Source organism: Solea senegalensis, linkage group LG11 (genome assembly GCF_019176455.1).
Source record: "Solea senegalensis isolate Sse05_10M linkage group LG11, IFAPA_SoseM_1, whole genome shotgun sequence".
NCBI lineage: Eukaryota > Metazoa > Chordata > Actinopteri > Pleuronectiformes > Soleidae > Solea > Solea senegalensis.
In genome coordinates, this window is record NC_058031.1 from 16,460,166 (window position 1) to 16,485,097 (window position 24,932).

At 40.1% G+C, this 24,932-nt stretch overlaps 1 protein-coding gene across 1 annotated transcript in view; it reads right to left on the reverse strand.

Moving 5' to 3' along the window:
• The window catches only part of nphp4 (nephronophthisis 4), a 137,825-nt gene that overhangs the window by 44,698 nt on the left and 68,195 nt on the right, over nucleotides 1-24,932 (reverse strand). Inside the window, exons 10-15 of the mRNA XM_044037700.1 lie at nucleotides 22,337-22,555; nucleotides 21,737-21,878; nucleotides 18,176-18,225; nucleotides 8,922-9,059; nucleotides 6,381-6,538; nucleotides 4,019-4,210 (exon numbers count right to left, since the gene is read on the reverse strand). Of these exons, the coding sequence (XP_043893635.1) occupies nucleotides 4,019-4,210; nucleotides 6,381-6,538; nucleotides 8,922-9,059; nucleotides 18,176-18,225; nucleotides 21,737-21,878; nucleotides 22,337-22,555 (899 nt within the window). The remainder of the gene's footprint in view (nucleotides 1-4,018; nucleotides 4,211-6,380; nucleotides 6,539-8,921; nucleotides 9,060-18,175; nucleotides 18,226-21,736; nucleotides 21,879-22,336; nucleotides 22,556-24,932) is intronic.

Consider the following 24,932-nt stretch of genomic DNA (forward strand, 5'->3'; position numbering starts at 1 on the left):
ATTTGGTTAATCTTTGGTTTTGTTTATAAATGCTTTAATATTGAATATCAAATGGCCAGTTCAATTCAGCGTGGTCTGTCTGTGCCTGCCCGTAAAGCAAAAGTAGCAAAGGTACTGAACTTTACGACGGTAGCTCAGTCATAGAGCGAGTCGTCTTTCACCTCCAAGGTTTATGGGTTCGATTCTTGGCTCCGCTAATCTACATGCCGATGATGTGTCCTTAGGCAAGACACTTAACCCCACGTTGCTCCTGGCGGCTGTGCCGGCAGCGCGTGAACGACTTTGAAAGACGAGTGATAGAAAATGCACTGCACATAGATGCACTGTGAGTGAATGGCAAAACATGTAGTGTAAAGTGGCTTTGAGTGGTCATCAAGGCTAGGAAAGTGCTATGTAAATACAGGCCATTTTACCACAGCATTTACCAGACCATTTACTAGAAAAAAGAATGACAAAACAAAAACAACATGTCACTCTATGAGACATAAACTAAAGGTTTTACATAGTTTTTCACTCATATCTGACATGTTTATGACTTACTAACCTTTAGAAGGACAGACAGCTGCAGCACTAACAATTTTTAACGTTTTTTGGCCTGGAACAACATTTCATGTACGTACTTGCAATTGCTACTGACACCCCTTAGGATGAGTGGTGACTAAAGTACATTTAAATTACACAACAACTTTGAAAGTATATCAACAGAAAGAGTGGCCAACACCTGGAGCAAACTCTACATATCTACAAAATACAAACTGGGAACTAAAGGAAAGTTTACAGCTGTGATACAAATTACGATATGAAAAATATATTCCTGTTATTGGCTATTTAAATCAACAGGTTTTTTCCGTCTACAGCAGCCTTGAGTTGAACACACAGGGAAGGCTTTAGATGTAAAACTGAAAGCAGATCTATTCACACAGCGCCGAGGTGAGCATTTGGCGTCACAGCAAGCGAATCTAGAGAGTTGAGACGGCTGCACGGGAAATGGCAGCAGGCTGGATCAGTCTATGATAAACACGACATATGTGAATTGGGTGTATCAAACTGCTGACAGTACTGATGACAAGATAGGACACAAAGAGTGGTGTGTTTTGTGCCAATCCATCAGAAGCCCCCCTCCCCTGTCAGCCCCTGACAAAGAGGATGCTGGCTCCAGGGTTTTTGTGATGGGCCAGTGACGGGAAATGGGTTTAGATGTGATTGTGTGTGTGTGCGCGCACAGACATTTGTGTGTGTGTGTGTGTGTGTGTATTTACATGACATGAGAGTAAAGAATGAGAGGAAAGAGACTCCATGCCAAGTTTAAGTGCATTGCAGTATTGCCTGCAGTTAAAAGTCACATCCACACTTCAGTGGACGTTGACTGTAGCCATCAAACAAAACACATAAATATGATATATGTATTCTCGTTTGCAGTTACAGTGGCATGATACAGGAGGTGAACTGGTTGTTTGAATTGATCGTAAGATGTGATTTGATCTCAACTGATATCAGAATAATAGAGAAACAACATGCTTAAGCTACTACCGGAGTATATACTTTCATTTCTTTATTTAATTGATTTATTTTCTCATCTAATTGATTCTATTTTCATTTACGGACTTCAGTGGATACACCTTATTCACACTACTTTTTGAGGGGGAAGTGATCCACTGACTTAATAACTGGTTGAAATCTCCTTTGACAGTGATATACTCAAACAAGTGCTTCCAGAAGCTGTAAATAAAAACTGCACAAAATGTTCAGGTGGAATAAGAGCTGGACGATTTGGGTAAAACACGTAATTAGCGACTGATCCCATTTTACGCTGTCTGGCCACCTAAAAAAAGTCGCCACCTAAAAAAAGGGTCACATGGTTGGAGCGCCTTTAGCTTTGATTATGGCACTCATTCACTGTGGCATTGTTTCCATAAGCTACTGCAATGTCACAAGATTTATTTCCGTCCAGTGTTGCATTCATTTTTCACCAAGATCTTGTATTGATGATGGGATAGTCGGCGACTGAGCAAAGCCTTCTCCAGCACATCCCAAAGATTCTCAATGAGGTTAAGGTCTGGACTCTGTGGTGGCCAATCCATGTGTGAAAATGATGTCTCATGCTCCCTGAACCACTCTTTCACAATTTGAGCCTGATGAATCCTGGCATTGTCATCTTGGAATATGCCCATGTCATCAGGGAAGAAAAAAAATGCAGTGATGGAATAATCTGGTCATTCATTATATTCAGGTAGTCAGCTGACCTCCTTCTTTGGGCAAAAAATGTTGCTGAACCTAGACCTGACCAACTGCAGCAACCCCTTACCTATTTGCTTAGTTAAATCCAAGTGGCGACTTTTTTTTGGCCAGGCAGTGTACATTGTGACAGCAATTTCAGTGGCGATAAAACTTTTTTTAATCAAGATACAGAACAATATTTACTGTGTTACATTTAGTTTAAAGCCATTCTGCAGTGCGTTTACTTGTCCTGCCGCATCACTGACTTCAGATGACATTATCTGAGTACATATTCTGAGTTTGTTTTCCTCTCAGTGGTGTTTAGCAGTCCAAAGCAGGAGGCAGCCTTACATTATAGTCCTCTGCCCACCATGCATCACTGTTGTGAGGATGTGTTCAAGTTATTATGCAGTTCCCTTTTTACCGGAGCTTCTGTTGCACTAGGAGTCACCTTAGCTGGACTAGAAATTGTAGGACGAGCAGCTACAGAGCTGAATCTTTCTCACTTTTAAAGACGATTTGTCCAGGTAGCGCTGGCCGACACATCTACTTTGGTTTGACCAGCCTTTTTCAAACTGGGGGGCGGGCCCTCCTGGGGGGGCGTGGAGACTCTCCAGGGTGGCACGAGTCCTAACTAAAGTTTAGCAGGCGGATCTTTTGGTCTCGCTGTAAGCTGGACTCATTTAAGTGACGTACCACAACAAAACCTACACTGGTGACAAGGTTTGGATAATAGAGAAGCTTCTGAGGGGCAAAAGAAAACTGTGCAACTAACAATAAGCCAACGTCGGCCGAACGGAACCATGATTCACGACGACCAAAACCCAAGACCAGAAAATGCCACCTAAGACATCCCTGTGTGTTGTGTCTCAAAACATTGGCAGGGGACCACATTTGTTTTGTTAAAACAAAAAAATGAATTGCACAGCAAAGTATTGTTTGTATTTATCGTTTAAAAAAATGACGCTATTATAGTTATAATTGCACATTTCATATTTTTATTTGAAAATTGCTTTCTCACAAAGCAATATTGAGCTTATTTGTATCGCTAAAGCAAAAATGTCGTGGGGCGCCCGGGAAATTTCTTCCTGCAAAGGGGAGCCCAACAGAAAAAGTTTGGGAACCACTGGGTTAGACTGACTTAACTCCAGATTTAATAACTCTTGACTCAAGGTTTATATACTGTGCCTACAATCCACACAGTGTGGATGAGTGACATAACGGTTTGTGTTTTATTTGTTAAAATAGAACGTGGTTAATTCTTTGAACGTATTGTGCCATTTTAATGTACAGTTTTTTGTTATGAATGCAGATGAAAGCATCCCCATGTTGCAAAAACTGGAGTTGCACATATAAGGTACTCGCACGAGATTGGATTTGTGATGACACTTCTTGTTGTGTAAAGAATAGCGTGTGGTAATTTAGAGAGTAGTGTAGTTAAGCTGCCCAATGGGTCGCTTAACAGGCTTCAAACTTGGTGAGTGACTTACTAATGCCACCATTTTGTGCAGTGACGACGAAGGTTCACTCAGCTTTTCTTGCCACTGTAAACGGAAGTGTTTGGGTGTATAGTAAAATGGTTAAATTACAAATCTGACCTCTTTCAGTTTCAATATGAAATTTACAATCCGGTGACATGAATAATCATATTTACAGTAACACTTGGGTTGTAAATAATCCCATGAAAGCATCTTTTTACCTGAAAATGAACTGTGCACAACATCACAACATCACAAAATCATCTGCTGTTATCAGTCAATAGTACACATACACTCATGTGACCCAGCACTGCATGCCTCACCTGCTAAATGCCAGGAACTGGAAGACCAGCAAGTTGCCCTGGAGAGTGTCTGTTTCTTCACGCTGGGGGTCAAAGGGCATTGGCTCTGTGGGGTCCAGAACTTCCGCCACCTCCCCGTTACAGCTGACAATGTCAGGGAAGCCAGCAGAGTAGAGGGAGCCCAATGAGCTCCTGGCGTTGACTGAGGAGGGTCTACAGGAGAAGGCTGAAGTTAAAGTCATTTATCAAGCAACAAAAATGATGCTTTATAAGTAGGCGGAGGAGATGAGTTAAGACACGTTCAAATGTTTGAATCAAAGTAAAAACAACCCTATGCTGTTTTATCATTTGAGATCCAGCACAATTAATCTTGGATCTGTTTCATTCTGTCTCAAGATGTTCACCTTTGGGGGCAAAGCTCCAAATAACTCTCTTCATGCCATCTAGTTGAACCTGAATTCCAATATCCAGATGGACGTCACAAAAAAAGAAGTGAAACACTGATTATGCAGCATGAGGACAGCAGTCAGATTTGTTAAGCAGCAGCATCACAAGAGAGAGGGAGAGAAAATGGGTGCCAAAGTGCTCCCTTAGGATCTTCTAGTGTAATTGGCATTTACCTCTAATCATGGTGGCCACCTGTTTCTCTGCAACTATCGAAACATTTATAACTTATATTTCCAACACTGACACCAAACACTGTGGTATGATAAACACGGGGCACAGATGGCTGGCTAAAGTGCATGCATGGAAAAGAAAAAAAGATATTTGGGCTTATCATCATGATAATTACATATAACGTTGCTAAAGTAAACAGTCGATCACCCACCGTCACATTTTGTGACAGAATGGAGCCTTGATCAAACGAATTTGCTGCAATGTCATGCTTCCCCTTTCTTCCTAAACGCTAATAGTTACGGCTTAATTGAGTGCCAGTCAATTAATATTCAAGTTGTCATTTTTAGTTCAAAAAGGGCTCAATCAGATATGCACAGCAACTTCAATTAAACTCCTTTAGACTTCATTGTTCTTCTCAAAGAAGTGGGTCATTCCACACTAAACAAAGTCAAAAAGTTATTGTGGCTGTGAGTGGAGAGGCAGAGATGTTTCAGTCCACTGAACTGAGCAACGCTGCGTCTGGATCCAATCTCTGAGATTGTTTCGGTGCCAGATGCTTATTCTGACTTATGATGACTCTCTGTACTAGTGCTATGCCTTGTTTCTGAGTTACTGGGGCCCATCATTTGCACAGTGTACATTCCCATTCTGTGTCGCACCTCAGCAGACCTGGCCGCATTTCCACTGCCATTAGGATATCCTCTCCAATCTCCATTATGTGCTGCATGTAAATTGGGAGTTTATTTCATTGAGGGTGCTTCACTGAATCGAATCCAAATGCTGGATTTAAAAATGAAATTTCACACAAACAAACAATGCTGAGACCATTAGCTAAAGTGGAATGTATAGGCTGACAGAACGACGGGCTCAGAGCTTTTTTACGAACAGCGCTTCTATACTTCACAGTGCAGAAATGCTGCCAATTAGCGAGCCAATCGATATCCCTCTGTAGAGAGCAAGACAGTCACGTATTGTGAAGAGAGGCCGGAGATACCAGACCTGATAAGAGCAACAAGTAAAAGGATGTTGAAAGTAGCTTCGTTAAATAATGTCTCCTGTCAACTGTGTGAAACACTTCTAGCACACCTGAATATGTATCGCCACATGAGATGCCATCAGAAATAGCAACTATGACACTCTAAAACAAGGCTACGAGCTTGAAGATAGGAATAATTCCTACCTATTATGTACTGCATTTTTTTAAATGGCCATAGACCACAAAATAATCTGAAACAATTCATTCATGGCCAGGTGATCAAACCAAGCTGGTTCCACAGGTCTGAGGTAAACTACTAAAATATTCGTAGCACACAGATTTTCACAAGACAGTGTTCAGCTGATGGCTTTTCAAGGTTAACCATCAGGAACATCTATCATTATATTGGCCAGTGCTTAAGGCTGAGCAACAGCTGGCCTCTTTATTGGAATTCAAATTACACAGCTGATGCCAACACCCAACATGCATGGAGTGGTGTTTCCCTTTTTCCTCACAGAGGTCCAGGAATGAAAACAGTCCTAGATACTGGATTTAGTTTAGTTTATGCATATAATAATTAACAATAACACGATGATGATTATGAAGGTTACTGGGAAGAAAAGAGGGATACTGTACTTAAGAGACAATTTTCTCCTTTTTTGGGGGGACTTTAACAGCGTGGAAGCTTCAACAAAAACTGTCAGTAATAATTTATACAACATTAAAGCCTCTTGGCCTTTGAAGACAGACAATTGTTCATGTCAGAAGAAGACAACAGGAAGCACTCACCTGGGCACGTGCATCCCCACAGTGATGACAGGGGCATGGATAGGTGTAAAGGGAAGCTCCTGAAGCTGTTCTCCTTCTTTCTGACTTGAAGGCGACACATCACCTTCCCGCTGAAGGTCCATTTCCAAGTGGGCAATGTTGCTGACAGCTGAGCAGGCCTGGAACAAGGAAATGATCAGTCACAATTGGATAAATAATCTACAATTAAGTTTATTGTTCATTTTCTTCCATTTTCCTTCGGCTTATTTGTGAAATGTAAAACAAACAGCTAAAGCCTGTGGATACAGTTGTCATGTTTCTTTTAAACTTTCTGTGGTAAACATTATTCCGTCTTCATTGTCACTGACACACACTCACACATAGCTGGAAGGGTATTAGCAATAATTAGCTAAAGAGTGCTAATTGTGCGATTTCCCAGTCAAGTAGTGTTTATTCTGGTCTTTGATACATGTGAACGTGTCAGCTGGCCAATCATGCTTGGCCGTACATTATTGAGTGTTCCATCAAACACGGTGGTAATAACCTCATCCAATGTCACTGTGCTTGTATGACTACAACACACATCTATGCTCCCTCTCTGATCAAGCTACTTGTGGTATAATAACCTAAGTGGATGCCAATATGTGGCGTAGAAGCCATAGCCGTCAAACGTATGCTGTGAAACAGAACAGGAATAACTGCCTTTTATAGGTAGCTGTGTTCAGGTCATGGCCAAGGACAAAATAAGGGTTAACCAATACACATTTAGTGAAATTACATAATGACATGCAAGGAGAATGCCATTGAAAATCACTGAGAGGATCATAAAAATAAATGGCAGACAGATTTAATCAATAATACATGAACATAAAGTGTTGTTTTTTTCAGTGAGACCACATAGTATGACAAAGCGCTTTCTACAATATCAACTGCAGAATTATGATCTAAGATTATGACTGAAATAAAGACGTACTAGAAAATGTTATATACAATGAAAGACTTTGCATGAGATGTAGCATGAAAAGGACAACATTCACCTCATATACATGCATGGTAAGAAAAAAAAAAAGGCCATCCACTGCTATAGCATCTGAAAGAACTGAAACCATTTACAGATGCCACATAAATCCATACACTGTTCAAATGGCAGCAATATGTTGTTATGATGATGTGTTTTCTACATCAAAGATAGTGCAAATCATCTAAGAAGGTGAAAACTGACTTTGATACACAGAAAACGATTCAGGGTTAATCCAAGGATTGCAGCTTTATGATTGTCTCTGTATTCTAAGAGGCTTTTTTTTTACTGCGCAGCATGGTGATTCCCGAATATATGAGTCTTTGTGGTTGAAAATTGTCTACATTAGCAAAGACAAGGTGGCTTTCAAAGGCATAATGTCTCTGTCTGCTAATTCCCAGCAGCAAACACCTACAGCTGGAGGAGTGGATCAGATACCCACACATCATTTCAGGAAATTATTCAGCACAGTTATTAAAATCAGCACAGTAAAGCTGACTTTCACTTTCCTGCTATCCCCTGGCAGCAATGACAGAACTTTGTTCAGATGCATAAAGCTTGTTAGCAAGTAGAGCCAGCCAGATATCTTCTCAGATATGATTCCTATTACCACTTCAGTGTTTCTTTATGGGGACTTTATGGGACATTTATTTTGACGCCCCTGGAGTGCTATGATGTCATCTGGAGTTGCAGGGATTAGAAAAGGCCACTATAATCACCTAAATGTACCTAAACCGCTGCTGTGACCCCCTAAAAGGCCATGTATTATACTTGAAAGTAGAGATTGATACAGAACTACAGTAGTTAAATGTGGAAGACACAGGGTAAATCATTAATAAATGTAGTCATGGACAAGGTAGATTAAACATGTTTCACCAGAGGGCAAAACACAAGGTTATGCAGCAAACTGAATGCAACAAGACAATTGAAGTTCTCTTTTCAGTGAGAGACGAGTAAAAGAACAATGTTATACTTAAGCTCCACCAGCAGCTTCAGTAGCCTCTCAGACAAAAGCTGTAAATCAGTATCTATGTTTGTGGTTTTCACTCATAGGTTACGTTCAGGGCCGAATTGTGGATGACATCTCCAATTTTGGGGACCGAGGCAGTGTGGTGACAAAAAAGCTGATTTACAGGTGAGTGGTTAGGTTTGAGTTAGTCGCTGTGGCATGCGTCTGTGTGCGAGGCCAGACTTTGGTTCAAAGACTTAGGCTAAGTAATGCATTATTACAGTTAGAGTCATAATACAGTAAGACAAGAATGTGTGCGATGGGTGCAAGTGAACTTAAGTTGATTGACTCATAGGGGATGTTTAAAGGCATCGGTTCCATATTTTTGCATTATTTGAATCTTCCGGAGTACACTGTTTACTTACTTTTCCATTTGCCGATACACTCTTGAAGATACAATGACCTGAGTGACTGAGAGTCTCCACAGACACTTTATTCCAGTGTGTACATTGTGTTCAATGCATCTATGACTCCTGTTTTTGTGAGTAACGTGAAAGGGTGTGTGTGTCTGTGTGTACGGGGGTGGGAATCTTACGACATGTGACAGCTGGTGGGCCGATGCCAACGGGGAAGGATGGAGCGCAGAAGGAAACGACTGTTGCCACGGCAACGCCGAGCTGGAGGGACTGATAGTCGGGTAACGTGATGAAGCTGCCAGCTGAGACAGTGAGAGCTGCAGAGAAACAATACAAATGACTCGCTGTTATTATTATGATTATGAACAACAGGGCCCAGGAATACACTTTACACCAGAGAGACATATGCGTCGTCTCAGTTGACAACAGCAACAGAACATTACACTGTCTTGGCAGCCCGTCTTACTCCACCCACAATCCTTTAGCGCTGTCATCCCCCGTGAAGAATTCTGAATGCAAACAAAATGGAATGTTGCTCTGTTTGTTGCCGTTGCTCTTTACAGTTGTCATAAGGGCCATGCATTGGCGGTAGCAACAGGTACACAACTAATAATAGTGCACTTCTATCAACAGTAAAACACAATCAACAGAACAGCATGGCTCCTTTGCCTCAGCATGATAGAAAACAAGAGATAAAAGTCATTCAGCTTCACATCTACACTGAGAGAGACCAGAGGTTTGGTACTCTAATATAGCATCAGTCATTTGAGCAGATGGTTCATCAAGTCTACATTCACTCTGTCAAAGTCAGCTAGACAGCTATTGTCAACAGCTGACACCACAGGAAAACAACCTGAAATTAACTGAATTTAAAAAGAGAAATTCTCTTTCAATTCTTCCAATCCACATCATTTCCTGCCATTTATCCAGAGTGGTTTTGATTACCAGAGGAAGCAAAGAAAGTAGGAGCTTAGGTATTTTTTATGGCCTTCCAGGCTCAACATATTTTTCCCCCTCTGGCATGCATATGCCCCAAGTTTTGAAATTTTCGCTCTCTACGCCCTGCAAATCTGAGCATTTTTAGGACGCTTTCACCTTGCCAAGAAGCCCAGAAATCTATTCTGGGCTTTTAATTATAGCTCATCTAACATAATCGGACATTCTCAACAAAGGTCTATTTATTTTTAATTCATCCATCCATCCATCTTCTACCGCTGTATCGTCCACATGAGGGTCACGTGCCAATCACAGCTGACATGAAGCGATAGGCGGGGGTTCACCCTGGACACATCGCCAGTCCATCACAGGGACACAGGGACAAACAACCATCCACTCTCACACCTATGGTCAATTTAGAGTGTCCACTTTACTTAATCCCCATATTGCATGTTTTTGGACTGTGGGAGGAAACCAGAGAACCCATGCACACATGGGGAGAACATGCAAACTCCATTTCCACTTCTTCTGCTGCAAAGGCAAGAGTGCTAACCACTACACCAACTGTGTGGCCATTTATTTTGTAAAACATAAAAAAAAGTTATGTCCCTTTCCACAAAGTGAAACCAAAGAAGTATTTTAGGGGTTGGGTTTTTGTTTCAGCCTTATGCTTTGGCACTTATTATTACACAGAAACTGGACACACTGCTTCCCCTGCAGGAACGTTAGATGACAAGTCAAAACAAATGGCTCTCTGGGATCAATAGTGATACTGCATTGAACCATACTGAGCGGTAAAAGGGATGATGTTCACTTACCCATTGATCCTTCAGACACACATATTCCAATACTCCATATCAATCATTAACAATGTATATCTTCATGTCTGCACTTGGCAAAAGTATGGACTCAGGCCAAATCATAATCTTAACGCCATAAAATACAGTTTTAATTCAATATTTGACTATAAACAGAGGCCGATACCTTTATCTGACAAATGAAGGTGAGCTAATAGGTTTTAAAACTTCAAAACTTAACACGCAGTCACAATTACATTGGCATTTTCTCCATTTGTCAAAACCACGATCTGTCCCATGGAAACACAAGTTTTATAGCTGACCCAACCATGAGCTGTTTGGATGGCGTACAAATAAAAATGTCCTAAAGTCAAGAACTCTTCACTCTAAAGTCAAGACCAGCGGGCTTTTACAAGTCGCTTTTTTACAACCATCGTTAAGCCAGTTCATGTTTTACACACAATGTATACACATATACATAAGCACACACAATTGCACATTGAGTCACTGCGTTTGACACACAGAGGTGTGAAAAACACCAGACTCTCTCTGCATGTGAGGACCCCTCTCTTGCTCTCTTTTATTTAAAGACATGCATTGACTTCCATTCCTTGGGACAACCAAAAATAACACTTTATCTATAACCTTAGCCACAACCAGTGAATGCCTCACTCTGTCTTTCACCTAACCGCAACACAAATCTAAGCCCTAAAAGGCCACATAGACAGGAAGCTCCAATTAACGCTGCGTTTGTGTGTGTATAGCTGCGTCATTACCTCGTTTATGAAAACCCTAAAGTTTCAGAACACACAGTTCAGCCACTGCTGAGAAAATAGTGTTGTATTGTTTTCCTGGGCTCTGCGAAGCGGATCGGCATTTCCGTAATTTGATGTCGTCATCAGAAATCCTCACCACTCCTCTCACCACTGTAGCGCCTCTTGGTGCGGCACTAGTCCGGGCACATCCGGTTGCGTACATTCAACCGGAGAAGAAGAAGAACTACTCTCGTAGCTGGCCTACCAATTACGTCACTTCCAGGTACCTGGTCAATCACAGGACAGTAGGAAAGCTCTCGTTGGCTGGCCAATCACAACACAGTCCACGTTCTGGGGGTGTGGTTTTGGTCTGAAACAGCGTGGCTGACGAGAGCGTCAGTGAGGAGATATTTTGATCGGCTCGTTTGCAGCGACTATTAGGCTTTTAACCATGAAAACAAGTTAATATATGTAAGTAGACCTCCATAACTAACATATATGTGCGATACAAGCATTCGATGTTGCCTTTAAACACACTAAGAAAGGCAGTTAGTTGTGAAATCCCTGTGGCTGCCAATGTTCTTAACTCAGCCTGTTTGCCCTGATGATGGCAGAGAAGTTCATCTGTTCATATATTCCGACTCCATGGGAGTTTAGTGTGTGTATGTCAGTGTGTAAATGTGTCCAAAGCATTGCATATAGGAACTTTTACAGTACACTCACAAACAACTCAACTTATTTACGAGTTTGAGGTTTAATATAATGTCATAGGGTGGAGTCAAAGAACCAAGGAAGGGTGGGGGGGATGCAGTGAGAAAGGTGGAGGAACCCGTGGAATGAAATACTAAAAAATAAAAGTGAAATAAGGATGAGTGATAGTTGTGTGTCAGTGATTTAAAGACACGCAGGATACAATAAACATGAGAAATAGCAGAGGAATTAAAATGGAGCACAAACTAAAATACTATAACAGTAGGGTTATGTATCAATGTTTTAGTTATTATGCATTGTACATGTAGTGGGACACCTGTATCTCTTTCCACTGCTCACTTGTCACCAGATTAGTTTCCTGTCCCTGCTTTACCAGCAGTGAACCCCTTTAAATAGTCAGCTTTTGCTCTAGTCTAGTGCTTGATGGTCTTGTTGCACTTCAGCATCTTTCTTACACTGCTTTTCCATGTGGGACACTTGCTAGTGTTTAAGCTAGAGCTTTGCTTCTGCTCTTGCCTCTTTCCAGCTCGTGACTGATTATGATACATTGGACTGTGAGTAGAGATAACACCTGTTATCTCAACACACGCCGTGCCCTCTGCATCTAAAATCTAAAATATCTGCCAGCGTCACATTCATAGCACTGAACAAGATGTTTTGCAGCAAGCATGATAATCTGTCTATCTTAAAGATCTACTGAGTAAGATTTGGAAAAAAAGTAATTATGCTTTATAGTTATAGTAGCGGGTCTTCTCCATGCAGACTGCCATGTTGGACTACCGCGTTTTTAATGGACAAACCAAACACCTTTAGAGTTTTAATAATAATTGGTAATAAGATTAAATGGTGCAGCTACTTTCAAGAAGAAAACATGTCAACCAGTTGAAACCAGTCAACTGGAGTCAATTTGCAATTAAAAATGGTCATTATGTCCTTTTAGACTCTAAATTCACTCTTTGTTTTGGTATTATTTTGTATTAATATTGGGTTTTTTTTTTCTTGTTTTTTTACTTAGAATAGAATAGTATAGAATATACTTTATTAATCCCTTGCGGGAAATTCTTTCGTCACAGCGCTCCAGTGTACAAAGGTAACGAATATTACAGCAGCAATTTTTAAAAAATTATTTTTTTTACAAAGTTAAGAACTATAAGAATAAGTGAGAATAAACCTAAAAATAAAATTACAAAGTTAAAAGAATATGAATAAAATAAGAATAAATGTAAATACATTTACAAACCTGCACCTCCCCCTTCCCCCCATATTAACACATTGTGGGTCGGATGGGTTTGGTTCAAAACAGCATGGTAGCAGTCTAACAGCACCTTTGGTGCGTGCCTTTGTGCTACTGACATTTGGCTTCACCTTCCTGTGCTGCCATTGTCTGTATGTGTTTGGACGCAATTGAATAAAAAAAAAAGATTTGTGAAAGGAAAACGGTCAACATACCCATCCATCTTGCTCACACTCATAGCTCGATTCAGAGTCTCCAAGTAACCTAACTTTAATCTGCATGTCTTTGGACTGCGGCAGGAAGATGGACTATGTGGAGAAACTGCAATATGAAGAAAGACAGTTTTGCTATGAAGCACCACTGCTAACCACCACACAGCTGTGTACAGTGGCTCTGCAGGCAGCATCGCTTCTGTGATGTAGCAAGTATTGAACGGAACTAACTCTACATTCACCTCAACGGTAGAATACAAGACTTTTAATGAGTATTATCGTGACCTCTACTTGATATATGCAGTATGTAATCACCAGGCATTCTTGGACTGAAGTGATGTTTAGAATGTTTATCATATTGATCTGGATATTTTTGCTTGTTCTTATCACACACGCTGAGGTGCCATTACACGTCTATATCTTGTGAAACCACACTGCCCCCATTGATCTGGCAACATTCTAATGCAATACTACAGTTTCCATTTAGACAAGACTACCCCTACAACGCCACCACGCCGGCATAATTATTAGTTAAAATTTGATTCATTGCGCTAAAGCATTTCTGCCAACTCGATGTTTCCCAGCAAATGATTGTGAAGTATTTCTTCGGCCCCATTAATCACGGGGAGCAGTCGCGGTGGAGCTGTAACCTCCAAGGACCAATTATCACACAACACATAAACCTATTGTAATTTCAGAGAAATCAATTTAACACAAAAATTGATTTTTCTTTCTTAGCTTGAGTCAATATTTTACATAACGAAGCATTCACTTTATCGCATGGAAATAAGTTGCAGTTAAACGGTGATAATTACAATGACAATTTGCTCAGTGTTGGCGCTAAAACAGAGCGCTAAAACGTATGTTGAATTATAGCTCAGAAATACAGCGTCATCTCCTTTTTGAAGAGACATATGATACACAGTGTAACAATAACAAAGACTGTCAGATTGAACCAGTGCCAGCTGCCAAACAAACCTTTGCCAGCAACAAAATAAAACATGGCCTCACCTCCGGCCCACGGACTACAAGACCTCTTGGGTCAACACAACACGGGCACAACCCTGAAATATGAGCCCAGCTCTGTGCAAGTAATCATCATGTACAGGGGCAAACAAACTCAGCTGCTCTCCAAAATGTTGACTATAAATAGCACCGGATCCTCAGCATTCTGCACGGAGGCAAGCCGAGAGTGTCAAGGATCAATAATTTATGCGAGAAAGAGAAAGTTGTCAGATCCAACAATGGCTACGAGCAGAGCCAGAGCATACAGCTTGTTTACAGAGCCGTCTGGATGCCATTGATTAATCAGCGTTTGACAGCCATGATGAGCAGAGGAGATAAAAAAAAAAATAATAATTGTTGAACGGAGGGAAAATCATTTTATTCGGTAACAGTATATTTGGAACAAAGAGGAGACAGAGACATGGGGAGAAACAGAGAGCTGTTATATGTGGATTTTGCATTAACGCTGGAGTTGTGAAGGACTGAGCGGTGACTGCCAACAGCAGTGGCATGGCTTCACACACAGTTTTCCCTTTCACTTCTTTAAGCAAAATCTTGGATGACAGTCAACTGTATATCTATGGTGTGCACACCAAGCAGCCAAGGCGCTAATGACTGCTCACTCATGTGTGTGTGTATATGTATATCCAGGACAATTACAGCAAACATAAAAATAAATAAATAAATAAATAATATTCCATGCATTCACCGTTCTTACTTACCATTCATTGATAACAGATTTTATTCCCTCCCATAAAACTACACTCTACACATTTTATTGTTACAGCCAGTTCACAGTGGAGGTGTCAACTTAAATGCTTCGCATTCACATTGAATGGAACAGCATGAGCACTGCCAAACTGCACTGTTGTGTTGCCGTAATTATGCAACGGTTTGAGCTATCCAACGGTTTCTGAAAGCTGAGAAATTGCCGGTCAAAGCAAATAAGGTTATTAAGGTAAAGACCGCAGAACTTTGTCGCCAGAGAGGAGAGAGTGGGAAGAACACCTGTAGATAGTTTCCAGGTTTTGCACATTGAGAGACAAAGACTGGAAAAATGTTATTGCAAACATGTTTTATACTGTACAAATTTCAAATTTAACATGCAAAGGTTTTTCCTAAATCCTTTTTTTTGTAGTAAATTGTAAATAACTGCTAGATAGATAGATAGATATTGAAAGTTATTCTGGAAAAATGGGCAAAAGTACTTAGTTACAGGACATTTACAGGACAAACAGTCTATAAGGACATTTTGAGGCTTAGGTTTTAAAGGGTTATGCATTTAGCTCAAACCACACAGCCCAAACAGAGCTCTCAGATAAGGTTATTCACCTTTTGTTGGACAAAGTGTATACCAAACAATGGCAAACATCACACCACCATTACTTTAGTAACATTTAGCAACTCTTAATACATTGTTGGCCATAACCAACACAGCTATACTCAGGTCTGACAGCTGCATGATAGCACCAAGCATCAGGCCTGCCCAACATCAAGCATTCACGCGATGCTTACATGTGTGCAGAACCATTAAAGGAAGGCAATAATGCATTAATGTTGTAAAACACAAAACATAAAGAAGAAGAACCCAAAATATTGGTAAATATGATGTAAGCAAATGTAGTAAAATGCAGAGGAAAGAATTGTGGGAATATTATAGACATCTTGTCAAAAATTCAGAGGGAATGTAAGATTTTCTTTTTTAATATATTAATCGCCTGTTTGGTAGAGCAGATGATCGGGGAATTGCAGTGTGATAAAAGACTTTGTGCATGCACAAGTGTTATATCCAGTTCAGCACCACCATCTACTAATCTCTTCCCCTAAGAGCTGTGCAGTATGACCACGGTCTCCTCTTGTTAGCCACTGGGAGCTGCCCAGTTGCCCTGGCTGCTTGATGGGAATGAGGGTAGATTTGTAAAGTTCATGGGTGCAACACTCCCAGTTCTCCCAGTCCCTGTTGGTGTAAATTTGAACCGAGTCGAAACCGACTTATACTGGCTGCTTTGGCTCACATTAAACAGAGTTTAAGAGATAAGATCCATGTTTTAACTGGATCGCAGTCAACTTCGAAGGTGGCATCACTCCTAGTTCCAACGTCTGACTTCTGATGTAAATGGAATGTTCCATTAGCCAAAACAGAAACATGGCAATAAACAGAACACCGAATATTACAAATGAACGACGTTGGTAGTTTTTGAGTCGGTCATCCTTGCTCACGCGGAATGTGATAGATGGATAATCACAGTGCAATTAAATGTACAGCAACTCCCAATGGAAAACCTCTGTCACATGAATAGTGCCTCATGCTAATGTGACATTTAATCTGATTTGATGCAAATAAGAATGATTATGATGATTATTACTAGTTTTTCTATAGGTTTGTGGAGTGGTGTGGTAGTTGAATGATTGAGAATATTTCTTCTTTAAGCAGAAATGTACCTTTTTAACACACAGGCACACACATGATTATATATTTTCCCCTTACCGAGCCAGCAGCATGGATTGTCAGCTACAGAATAATTTCATATTTTTTAAGAAATATTTTAGAATGTCTTGAGGTGAATTATATAAATATCCTGAAACTCTAGGACAGATAATACTTTAACTTATTTTATTTATTTATTCTGACCTTTTCAAAGTAACAGATTGCCCAATAGTCTTTGTTGTCAAACTAAACAAAGCACAACTATGGATTAGTCCAGATTTATGGTTTCTTTGGTCTAAGGGACAGTATGTACAGGGAACTGCAAAAGACTTCTCCTGATCCTGTCGTCAAAGCTGAATACAATGCTGTCAGCTGTTAAACGGAATCCATTTGTATCCTTTATCTTTGACAAGTACAGACAAACAAGCAAATAATCATTTGCTTGTTCGCAACAGAGAAAAGAAAAATATTTTATAACGAGGTGACGACCAAAGTCTGGCCAAACCACAGCGTTTATGTTTTTCCTCCGTTTGTCTGTTTGATTTGTTACCGTTGAACAGCACACAAGCACACCAGAGTCATTACCAGAGACTGGGTCTGATTTATTTAAGTGTTTAAAATGGCAAAAAGTGGGTGCCCATATATATATTTTAGGAAACCCTGGCCAATACTATAAAACATACAATAAAATATTTTTATATTTTGAAACTTCTTCTATGCTTGCAATTATTTTCACTTTTAATTTACACCTAATCAAAAGCTGAGAAATGAGCCTACGGTCCAATTTTATCTACTCTAAAAATGTTGTTTACAGATGACACAGGCGGCTAGTTCAGAGCAAAAAAAAAAAAAGGAAAGAAAAGAAAAGAAAAAACGTCTGGAGGACAATTTCATTCACTATGCAGCGCAAATATTTTTCTCAGGGAACGGTGGAGACGGAGCAAATGAGAGTGACACCAGATTTATGAGGTTGACAGAAACACAAGCTGTGCAAATAGACAACAGTTTGTCAGCCATAAAGACTTTATATGATGATATTATGTCAGAGGTTGTGTTTCCTGCTTGTTCTGTAGCTCTCAACTGGCCAAGAGGAACAAAGACAATCTATTAAGTGAAGATTTGAATGACAGACGATTGGAAGAGGCAAGCGATTATCTACGGATGGTTACAGCAGTCGATGTGAGTGACCCGTGGGTGAGGTAAGAGCAGTGCCATTGAGACCGTGACAACCACAGGCTTTAACCATAAAGGTACAAAAGGCATGAGAAATATAAACACAACTTTATGTCATAGAGCAGCAGCTGTTTTAGGGCTAAGGGTTTGATTACAGTTGAGTAGGTAAAAAGTTGTCTTACCCCGGGGCCTTGAGGAGAAGCTGGAGGAGAACTTGGAATGCGTTTCTGACCTGAAAGACACACACAATCAAATGAAGATGCAGACAAAACAACAACATCATATCCATCTCGCTGAGTAATAACTCATTAAGTCTATCCCCTTCATGTGTTTTCCTGTTGAGGTCTTCATCTGCTCATCACTGCCTGTGTACAAACAGCCCCTGTTCAATATTCAACAAGCTCCATTAACAACGTTATAATATGTTCCCCATGCTCTGCATACAGCACCTGCTGGAACTGCTCATTTGAATGAGTTGCCTTCAAACATTTGATAGATTATTAGTCTGGGAGTTCATTCTGAAAAGTCGTCTCTTCGTACTGCTTTTCTGTTGATTGGATTTGGTGTCTGTTGGCGTCCTGAGCAAAGAAGATACTGTGATTATATGTGCTTCAAATTAAATACTGCCACTGAACGCCAGGGCACCATAAGCTATTTAGAATTAGTAACAAATCTATCCAATTTCACACAGATCAGGAGGCAACGGTAGATTTGGATGTCACACTGAGTTTTAAGTCAAACAATGTTTCCCTGAGTTTTTGGTCTGTAGCCATGGTGATAGTGAAATGAAAGGCTTTCCAGTATCTCTTTGTCCTCATCTCCCACTCTCTCTCGCTCTCTGTGCTGGGCTGGGCTGGACTGGCCTTTTGGAAATGACTTCAGTTGCCCCAGGGAGTCGTACTGTAGCTCCCATCTGTTCAGACTGCATGCAAACAGCGTGGACACAGTGCAGGACTGGCATCTCCACCACTACACACACACACGCGCACACTGCCCCTGCACCCTGAAAGCCATTTTGATTTTAGGGCTTTCCATTCAATTCTCACTGCTTTACATCGTAAGCTGATGGAAGACGTGTGTCGCCCCATTAGTCAGAGCGAAATGCAACTGGTCGTTTATTCGTCATCAGTGAAAGGCAAACTTCACATGTACATGAGGTTTATGCAATCACGTACACAAGCACAAGACATCGGGGATGGAGGACGTCAATATGCGAAGATGGCACATCATCAAATTTCATTCATGAGCACGTGAGAAGCAAGAGAGTCTCTATATTTTCCTTCTCTCCATCTCATTGTGAGAGATAGAGAGTGGGCTGTAATGGTGATGCAAACAACAGGGGGATTCTGTGGCTAATTAATGATTAATGTAAATGCATGGACCCGGGGTGGAACTGGAAGTCATGTCGATGCCCATCATGAATAACTTAAATGTCCATTCTGAGAATGCATCATTGGCAAAGTGTCCCGTTTCTTTCCAGTAAATGACTGATTCAAATGTTGTGAGAAGCACTGAGCTCTTCCCACATTGATAAGTACGTGTGCAGTGAAAAGAGAATAACATAAATTAGACTGGCCATTTTCACATTTGTCTAAATGTACTGTTGGCAGTGGGATATACAGTACCACATTCTTATTGGTCAAAAAAAAAAACCTGTTGATTCACAGGTTTAAACAGGTTTTCCACCATTGGGGATCAAAAGAATGATACATAGATTTGTGTACATCATTCTCCACTGAACGGTAGCTTAAATCTGTGCAATCCTCACTGGAAACTTGGGTTTCTTTGTTTAAACACTTTTATTCCTTATTGCTTGAGATAAGTTGACAGTGTCATTAGGGGGCGAGTTTGACCACAATCCACTCCAAGGTCTTTCCACTGTCACTAGGACAGAGCGGCTGTGTGGAGTGTTTACTACACTTTTAATCAACTGAATCAAAGACGGAGCAAACGAGAGGTGTGGGACTCAAGAGCAGACACCGACACTGGCTCATAATTTATCTTTGGCTGTGTGCGAGAAGTGGAACATCAGGATTAGGGGGATATTTTTTTTTGTTCAGATATAGTGGAACGGTCATGTTTGACTGGGAAAAAGAAGAGAAAATAGAGATCCAGTAAGAAAAGAGAAAATTGGCAGCGAAATCTGGGGCATATACAGATTGGAGGAAATGATTGATTACGTTCACCTTAATCACTGCACTAATATTTTAATGTACTCTGACGCTGATGAGCTGATTAATATGACGTGCTGATTTTTGGCGACAGTGTTCATCTTGTGTAGTCAGCTCTGTGGAGCAGGAAGTTTGTGGAATACTGGAGAGATGTTAACAGTTATCATTATTATTATTATTGTTATTATTACTATTATTATTATTATTATTATTATTATTAATAATAATGTGGCACAATGCAGTCTAAACTTCAGACCAATATCATTACATATATTTACATTTAAAAGAACTGGGACCTACCTTGATACAATTATAGACTTAGCGACTAAAACAAAGAACAAAGGTTTGGGCAGACCTCTGCTAGTTAATAACACAGAATTCAGCAAATGAATTACTGTGCTCCAGAAATAGAGCAACAACACAGGAAACACCTTATTCAGAGCCAGTCAGACAAAGTTTTATAGTAGTTTGACTTTGCTTTGACTAAGATTCTGAAAGATAGCCAGGTCTAAAAAATACTAATTATCTGTACTAGTATTTACTTTTTAAAACATGTTTTATTTAAAATCCAATGTAAATGTTAAACATGTTTTCTTCAGGCCAATGGTTCTTAGAGCAGATGTTCCCATGAGGACATAAAATATAATGGACAACCAAAGTCTACTCCTAACAATATTGTATCTTTTCCACTATACAGCTCTAGCAGGACTCAGCTCTACTCTACTCAGTTTTGGTAACAGGCGGCAGGGTGCTGCGCGAAACTGCTGTGACATCCTTTTAGATGTGACACAAACACAAACGAGTGACGGTCGAAGCAGTTGTTTTCGGTGTAACTCCATCATTAGAATCGGTTCATTGAAAAGATTTCTTCACAGAACCGTTCAGTACTTTCTGCATGACCGGAGCACAGACTCCATCTGACACAGTCACTGAACTGAAATACTACTCAATGGGTTGCGATTCGAGTCGCGGTCGCTGGCTTTCAGCAGTGCTGTCACTAAATACAGACTCCTCTGTTAAATATTGACATTTTAGACATTTCCTTTGCTAAATGTTGGAGATTTATGGAGGATTTCAGGATTTTAAAAAAAACAAAAAAAATTTTTTAACTGAACTACTGAACAACTTGGCATTTTTTGGTTTGATTCTTGTGTCGGACGTCGCGCTCATGGCGTATTTTAGTATCGGCTCAGCTCGGTTGGAACCTCGTTAGAGCAGGTACTAAAAAAAAACACCAAGTAACAGGTACTACCACTGATGGAAAAGCAAAAAAAAATGTCATGTTGAGCCGAGTGGTGCTAGAACTGCAGAGTGTAAAAGTGCCGTATGAGTTTATCCCATTATTCCCCTTAGACACAAATCAAGGAGTGTGCTAATCATACTGTACAGCGAGCAGGTGGTGCCACTGAGATAACGCTACAGAGGCAAAAGACAGGTTGGTTTAATGCTCATTGCTTTGAGCTGTGGCTGATTACTGCTGGGTGTTGCCACACCCACAAAAGTGTCTGGTCCCGCAAAACTCTCTCACCTCTTTGTTAGAGGAAAACTCTCCACGCGACTATCGTAATTTACCTTGTGAGGGTGATAAAGGCGATCTCCTCTCATGAGACGCCTGCTCCTGCTTTGTCCTCAGAGATGCCTTCGGGCTGGACACCTTCCTCTCCAGACTCGACAACAGCCGAAAAGTTATCGTATCTCTCGCCTCCGAGACAGGCTGTCAAACATTTCAGAAACACAAACGCAGTCAGAGGCTGAAAGGTTAATGTTCTGGACACAAGAACACAATTGCATTTGATAAGAGAGCAAACAGTAGCAGTGACAGGCCGTTATTTCCAACTATCTGAGAAGTGTGAAAATTCACAGCTAAGGTGTGAACAGTTAAGTCCTCACAAAATGACAAATTTTGCACCCATTAATTTTTTTTTTATATACAGTCACTAAATAGATGTGACTTGCATACAGTTACTTGTCTGACAGCGTGATGCAAACTGTTATAAAGATTAAAATAACTATTTAATTTGTCCATGAACCTACAGGTAACATATAAAGGGCTTTTAATCACAGCTGTGATAAAGAACCACATACTGTTAACTTAAATAATTCAGAAAATGTGAAAGGAAAGGCAGCGAGAAAAAAAAAAAAAAACACCTTTCATTGAATTCTTTGTGTTACCTGAGCTGTGCCTGAAGCTGAGAGTGGCACGAGGCCCTGAGTCTTGGCAGACATCTCTGTGCTGTAGACCATGACCCCGAAAGGGTTTGGCTTCGCACCTCCTTGCAAAACAAGCTGTATCTCTTCCCCCTTCCAGTCAGTGGGCGACTGGAAGGGGCAAAAAATCCCCCAGCGGAGGCACTGTAAGAAGGCTGCTCTGGATGAGGAGGTGGCAGACAGCTGTGTGACAAATGAAAGAAGACAAGTACAGAGCACATTCAGACACTGACATTATTATTATTCTCACACGAATGGAAACAACCTGTGTTTTAATCACTGCATGACTCATTTGAAGATCATCAGTCTTGAAGCGACATAGAACTCTTCTCTCGTCAGATTCAAGCCTTTAATCTATCACAGTGATTGTTATAAGACAAACACAATGAGAAAATAAAATGACAGCAATACAACAAAAAAATAAACTTTTGTCTGCATGTTATGTGTGTGAATCCTAAAGGGTGCCATTGAAAATAATTACAGGCTTTTGCAATGTGTATTTACAAAAAAAAAATGGCTGATAAATTTAATGATTCAAAAATACCATTCAGTTTGATACTGTTTATTTGACTTCTCAGGCTTCTGTGAATAATGCTGCAGATATTGTATGTCTTCTGCTATATTTCCAGTTGTGTCTGACTCTACATTCTTTGTTAACATGCAAAATGGGGAGATGCAGCAGGTGTTGTCCTGTTTTTAGTCTTGTTTCTCAGTCATCAGCACCTCAACGGCAACATCGGTGTGTGTTATTTCTCCACTGCATATGTAAAGGATCAACGTCACACTCCGGGTCTTACATCAGACACAAATGTGATGTTACAGGGTGGACATAAAAGGTTTGTGTTTTAGTGAAGGTATTGATTACTTTACATGCAAACAGCATACAACAGAAATGGTACATTTTTCATCAAGGTAATTATATTTTTCAGATCATCCCCATTATCTGGACTTAGGGTATATACATATGTATGTATGTATATATATATATATATATATATATATATACATATATATATATGTACATATCTTTTTTTAATATTTATTATTTTTTCTTTATATGACCATTTATATACTATTTATATACTGGTATTCTTACAAAGTAAGAATTTCATTGTACAGGGCAATGTGTTTCTTTACTGTGCATTTGACAATAAACACTTTGAATCTTGAATCTAAGGACAGAATGTCTAAGGTCAGATGGTATAAGGACAAAGGGTGTCACTTGCTGTACAAACTGTAAAGCACTTTGAGGCTAATTGTACTTGTGATGTTGAGCTATATTAATAAAGTTGACTTGACTTGAGGATTTAGTGAGACAATGGATTTAAGTGGGGTGTGCAGACTTTAATGATTTATTACATTTCTTCATTTGAACGAAGTCGTTAAGATACTATAAACTACATAAACATGAAAATAAGTTTATCAAAAAGCTTTGAAACTATGTTCTGCAGTGAGGTTGCATATTAGCACAGGTAACATTTCTGTGTGCAGTCAAAACATAAAAGGACCTAAATACTAGGTCACGCATGCAGTTTAGAAGCAGTTGTGTGGTATTTGAACATGATTTACTATCAGTTCCACTGTGCTTCAACTTCAGGCATCCCAGGAGCACTTAAAAACCCCTTTGCTTTAAATCATCCACAGGGGACCCACAGCTTTTGCTGAATCGATTAATAAGCTGGTCAGCCTCCGACGATTGTAATCAATCATAGTTGGGACAGTAAAGAATACACAGGAGCCTGCTAGTCCACATTGTTTCAAGATCAAGTGGTGCCTATAATGATTTACACAATGCGTACAATCTCCCTGAGCACACCTTTTTTTTTTACATGTAATAATTTAATCCAATACTATAGATCATTATTCATATACTGTAGGAGTCTCTTTATTCTAAATGTCATGCAGTGCACATAGTGTGATACTGAAACAAACAAAAACTGCCTATAGTCATATTGTGCAGATTGTGCCATCAGTGCTGTTGTTATATCATCATGACATCAGAACTTCACTCATCATTATGATCTTGATGATTTATTAAGATAAATGCATCAGTGGGAACATGTGACTGAGACCAATAACTATTGAGACCGACCCATACGCAGGAAAGAGTGATAGAGATTGAGGCAGTGCTGTGTTTTATGGTCTGTCTAGGAGTGAAACAGCAGCAGTAACACTGTCATCCATGAGAAGTTGTTTCCCCCAGATTCAGACCAGACTTGAGACTCCAGACTCGGTTGTAGTTATCACTGTCCTCAGAATCCAAGAGCAAATCCCAGAAGGAAAAATAAAATAAAAAATAAACTAATCATACTAAATAAAATCAAACATTCTGTGGACAAAAACAGATTTCCAGTAAGCTCCACAAGGATTATAGTTCCGTGATACATTTACTCTCTCCTCAGCCACCACAGCCCTTCAGTATATGCCCACAGATGGACAGCTTACAGCAGATCACTGTCAGTGCTGCACTCGTCGCTCCCCAGGAGAATGAAAGTTGAAGTTGCATATGACAACAAGTATAAAACAGAAGGGAAGGACAACAGTGATGCTGGACAGAACC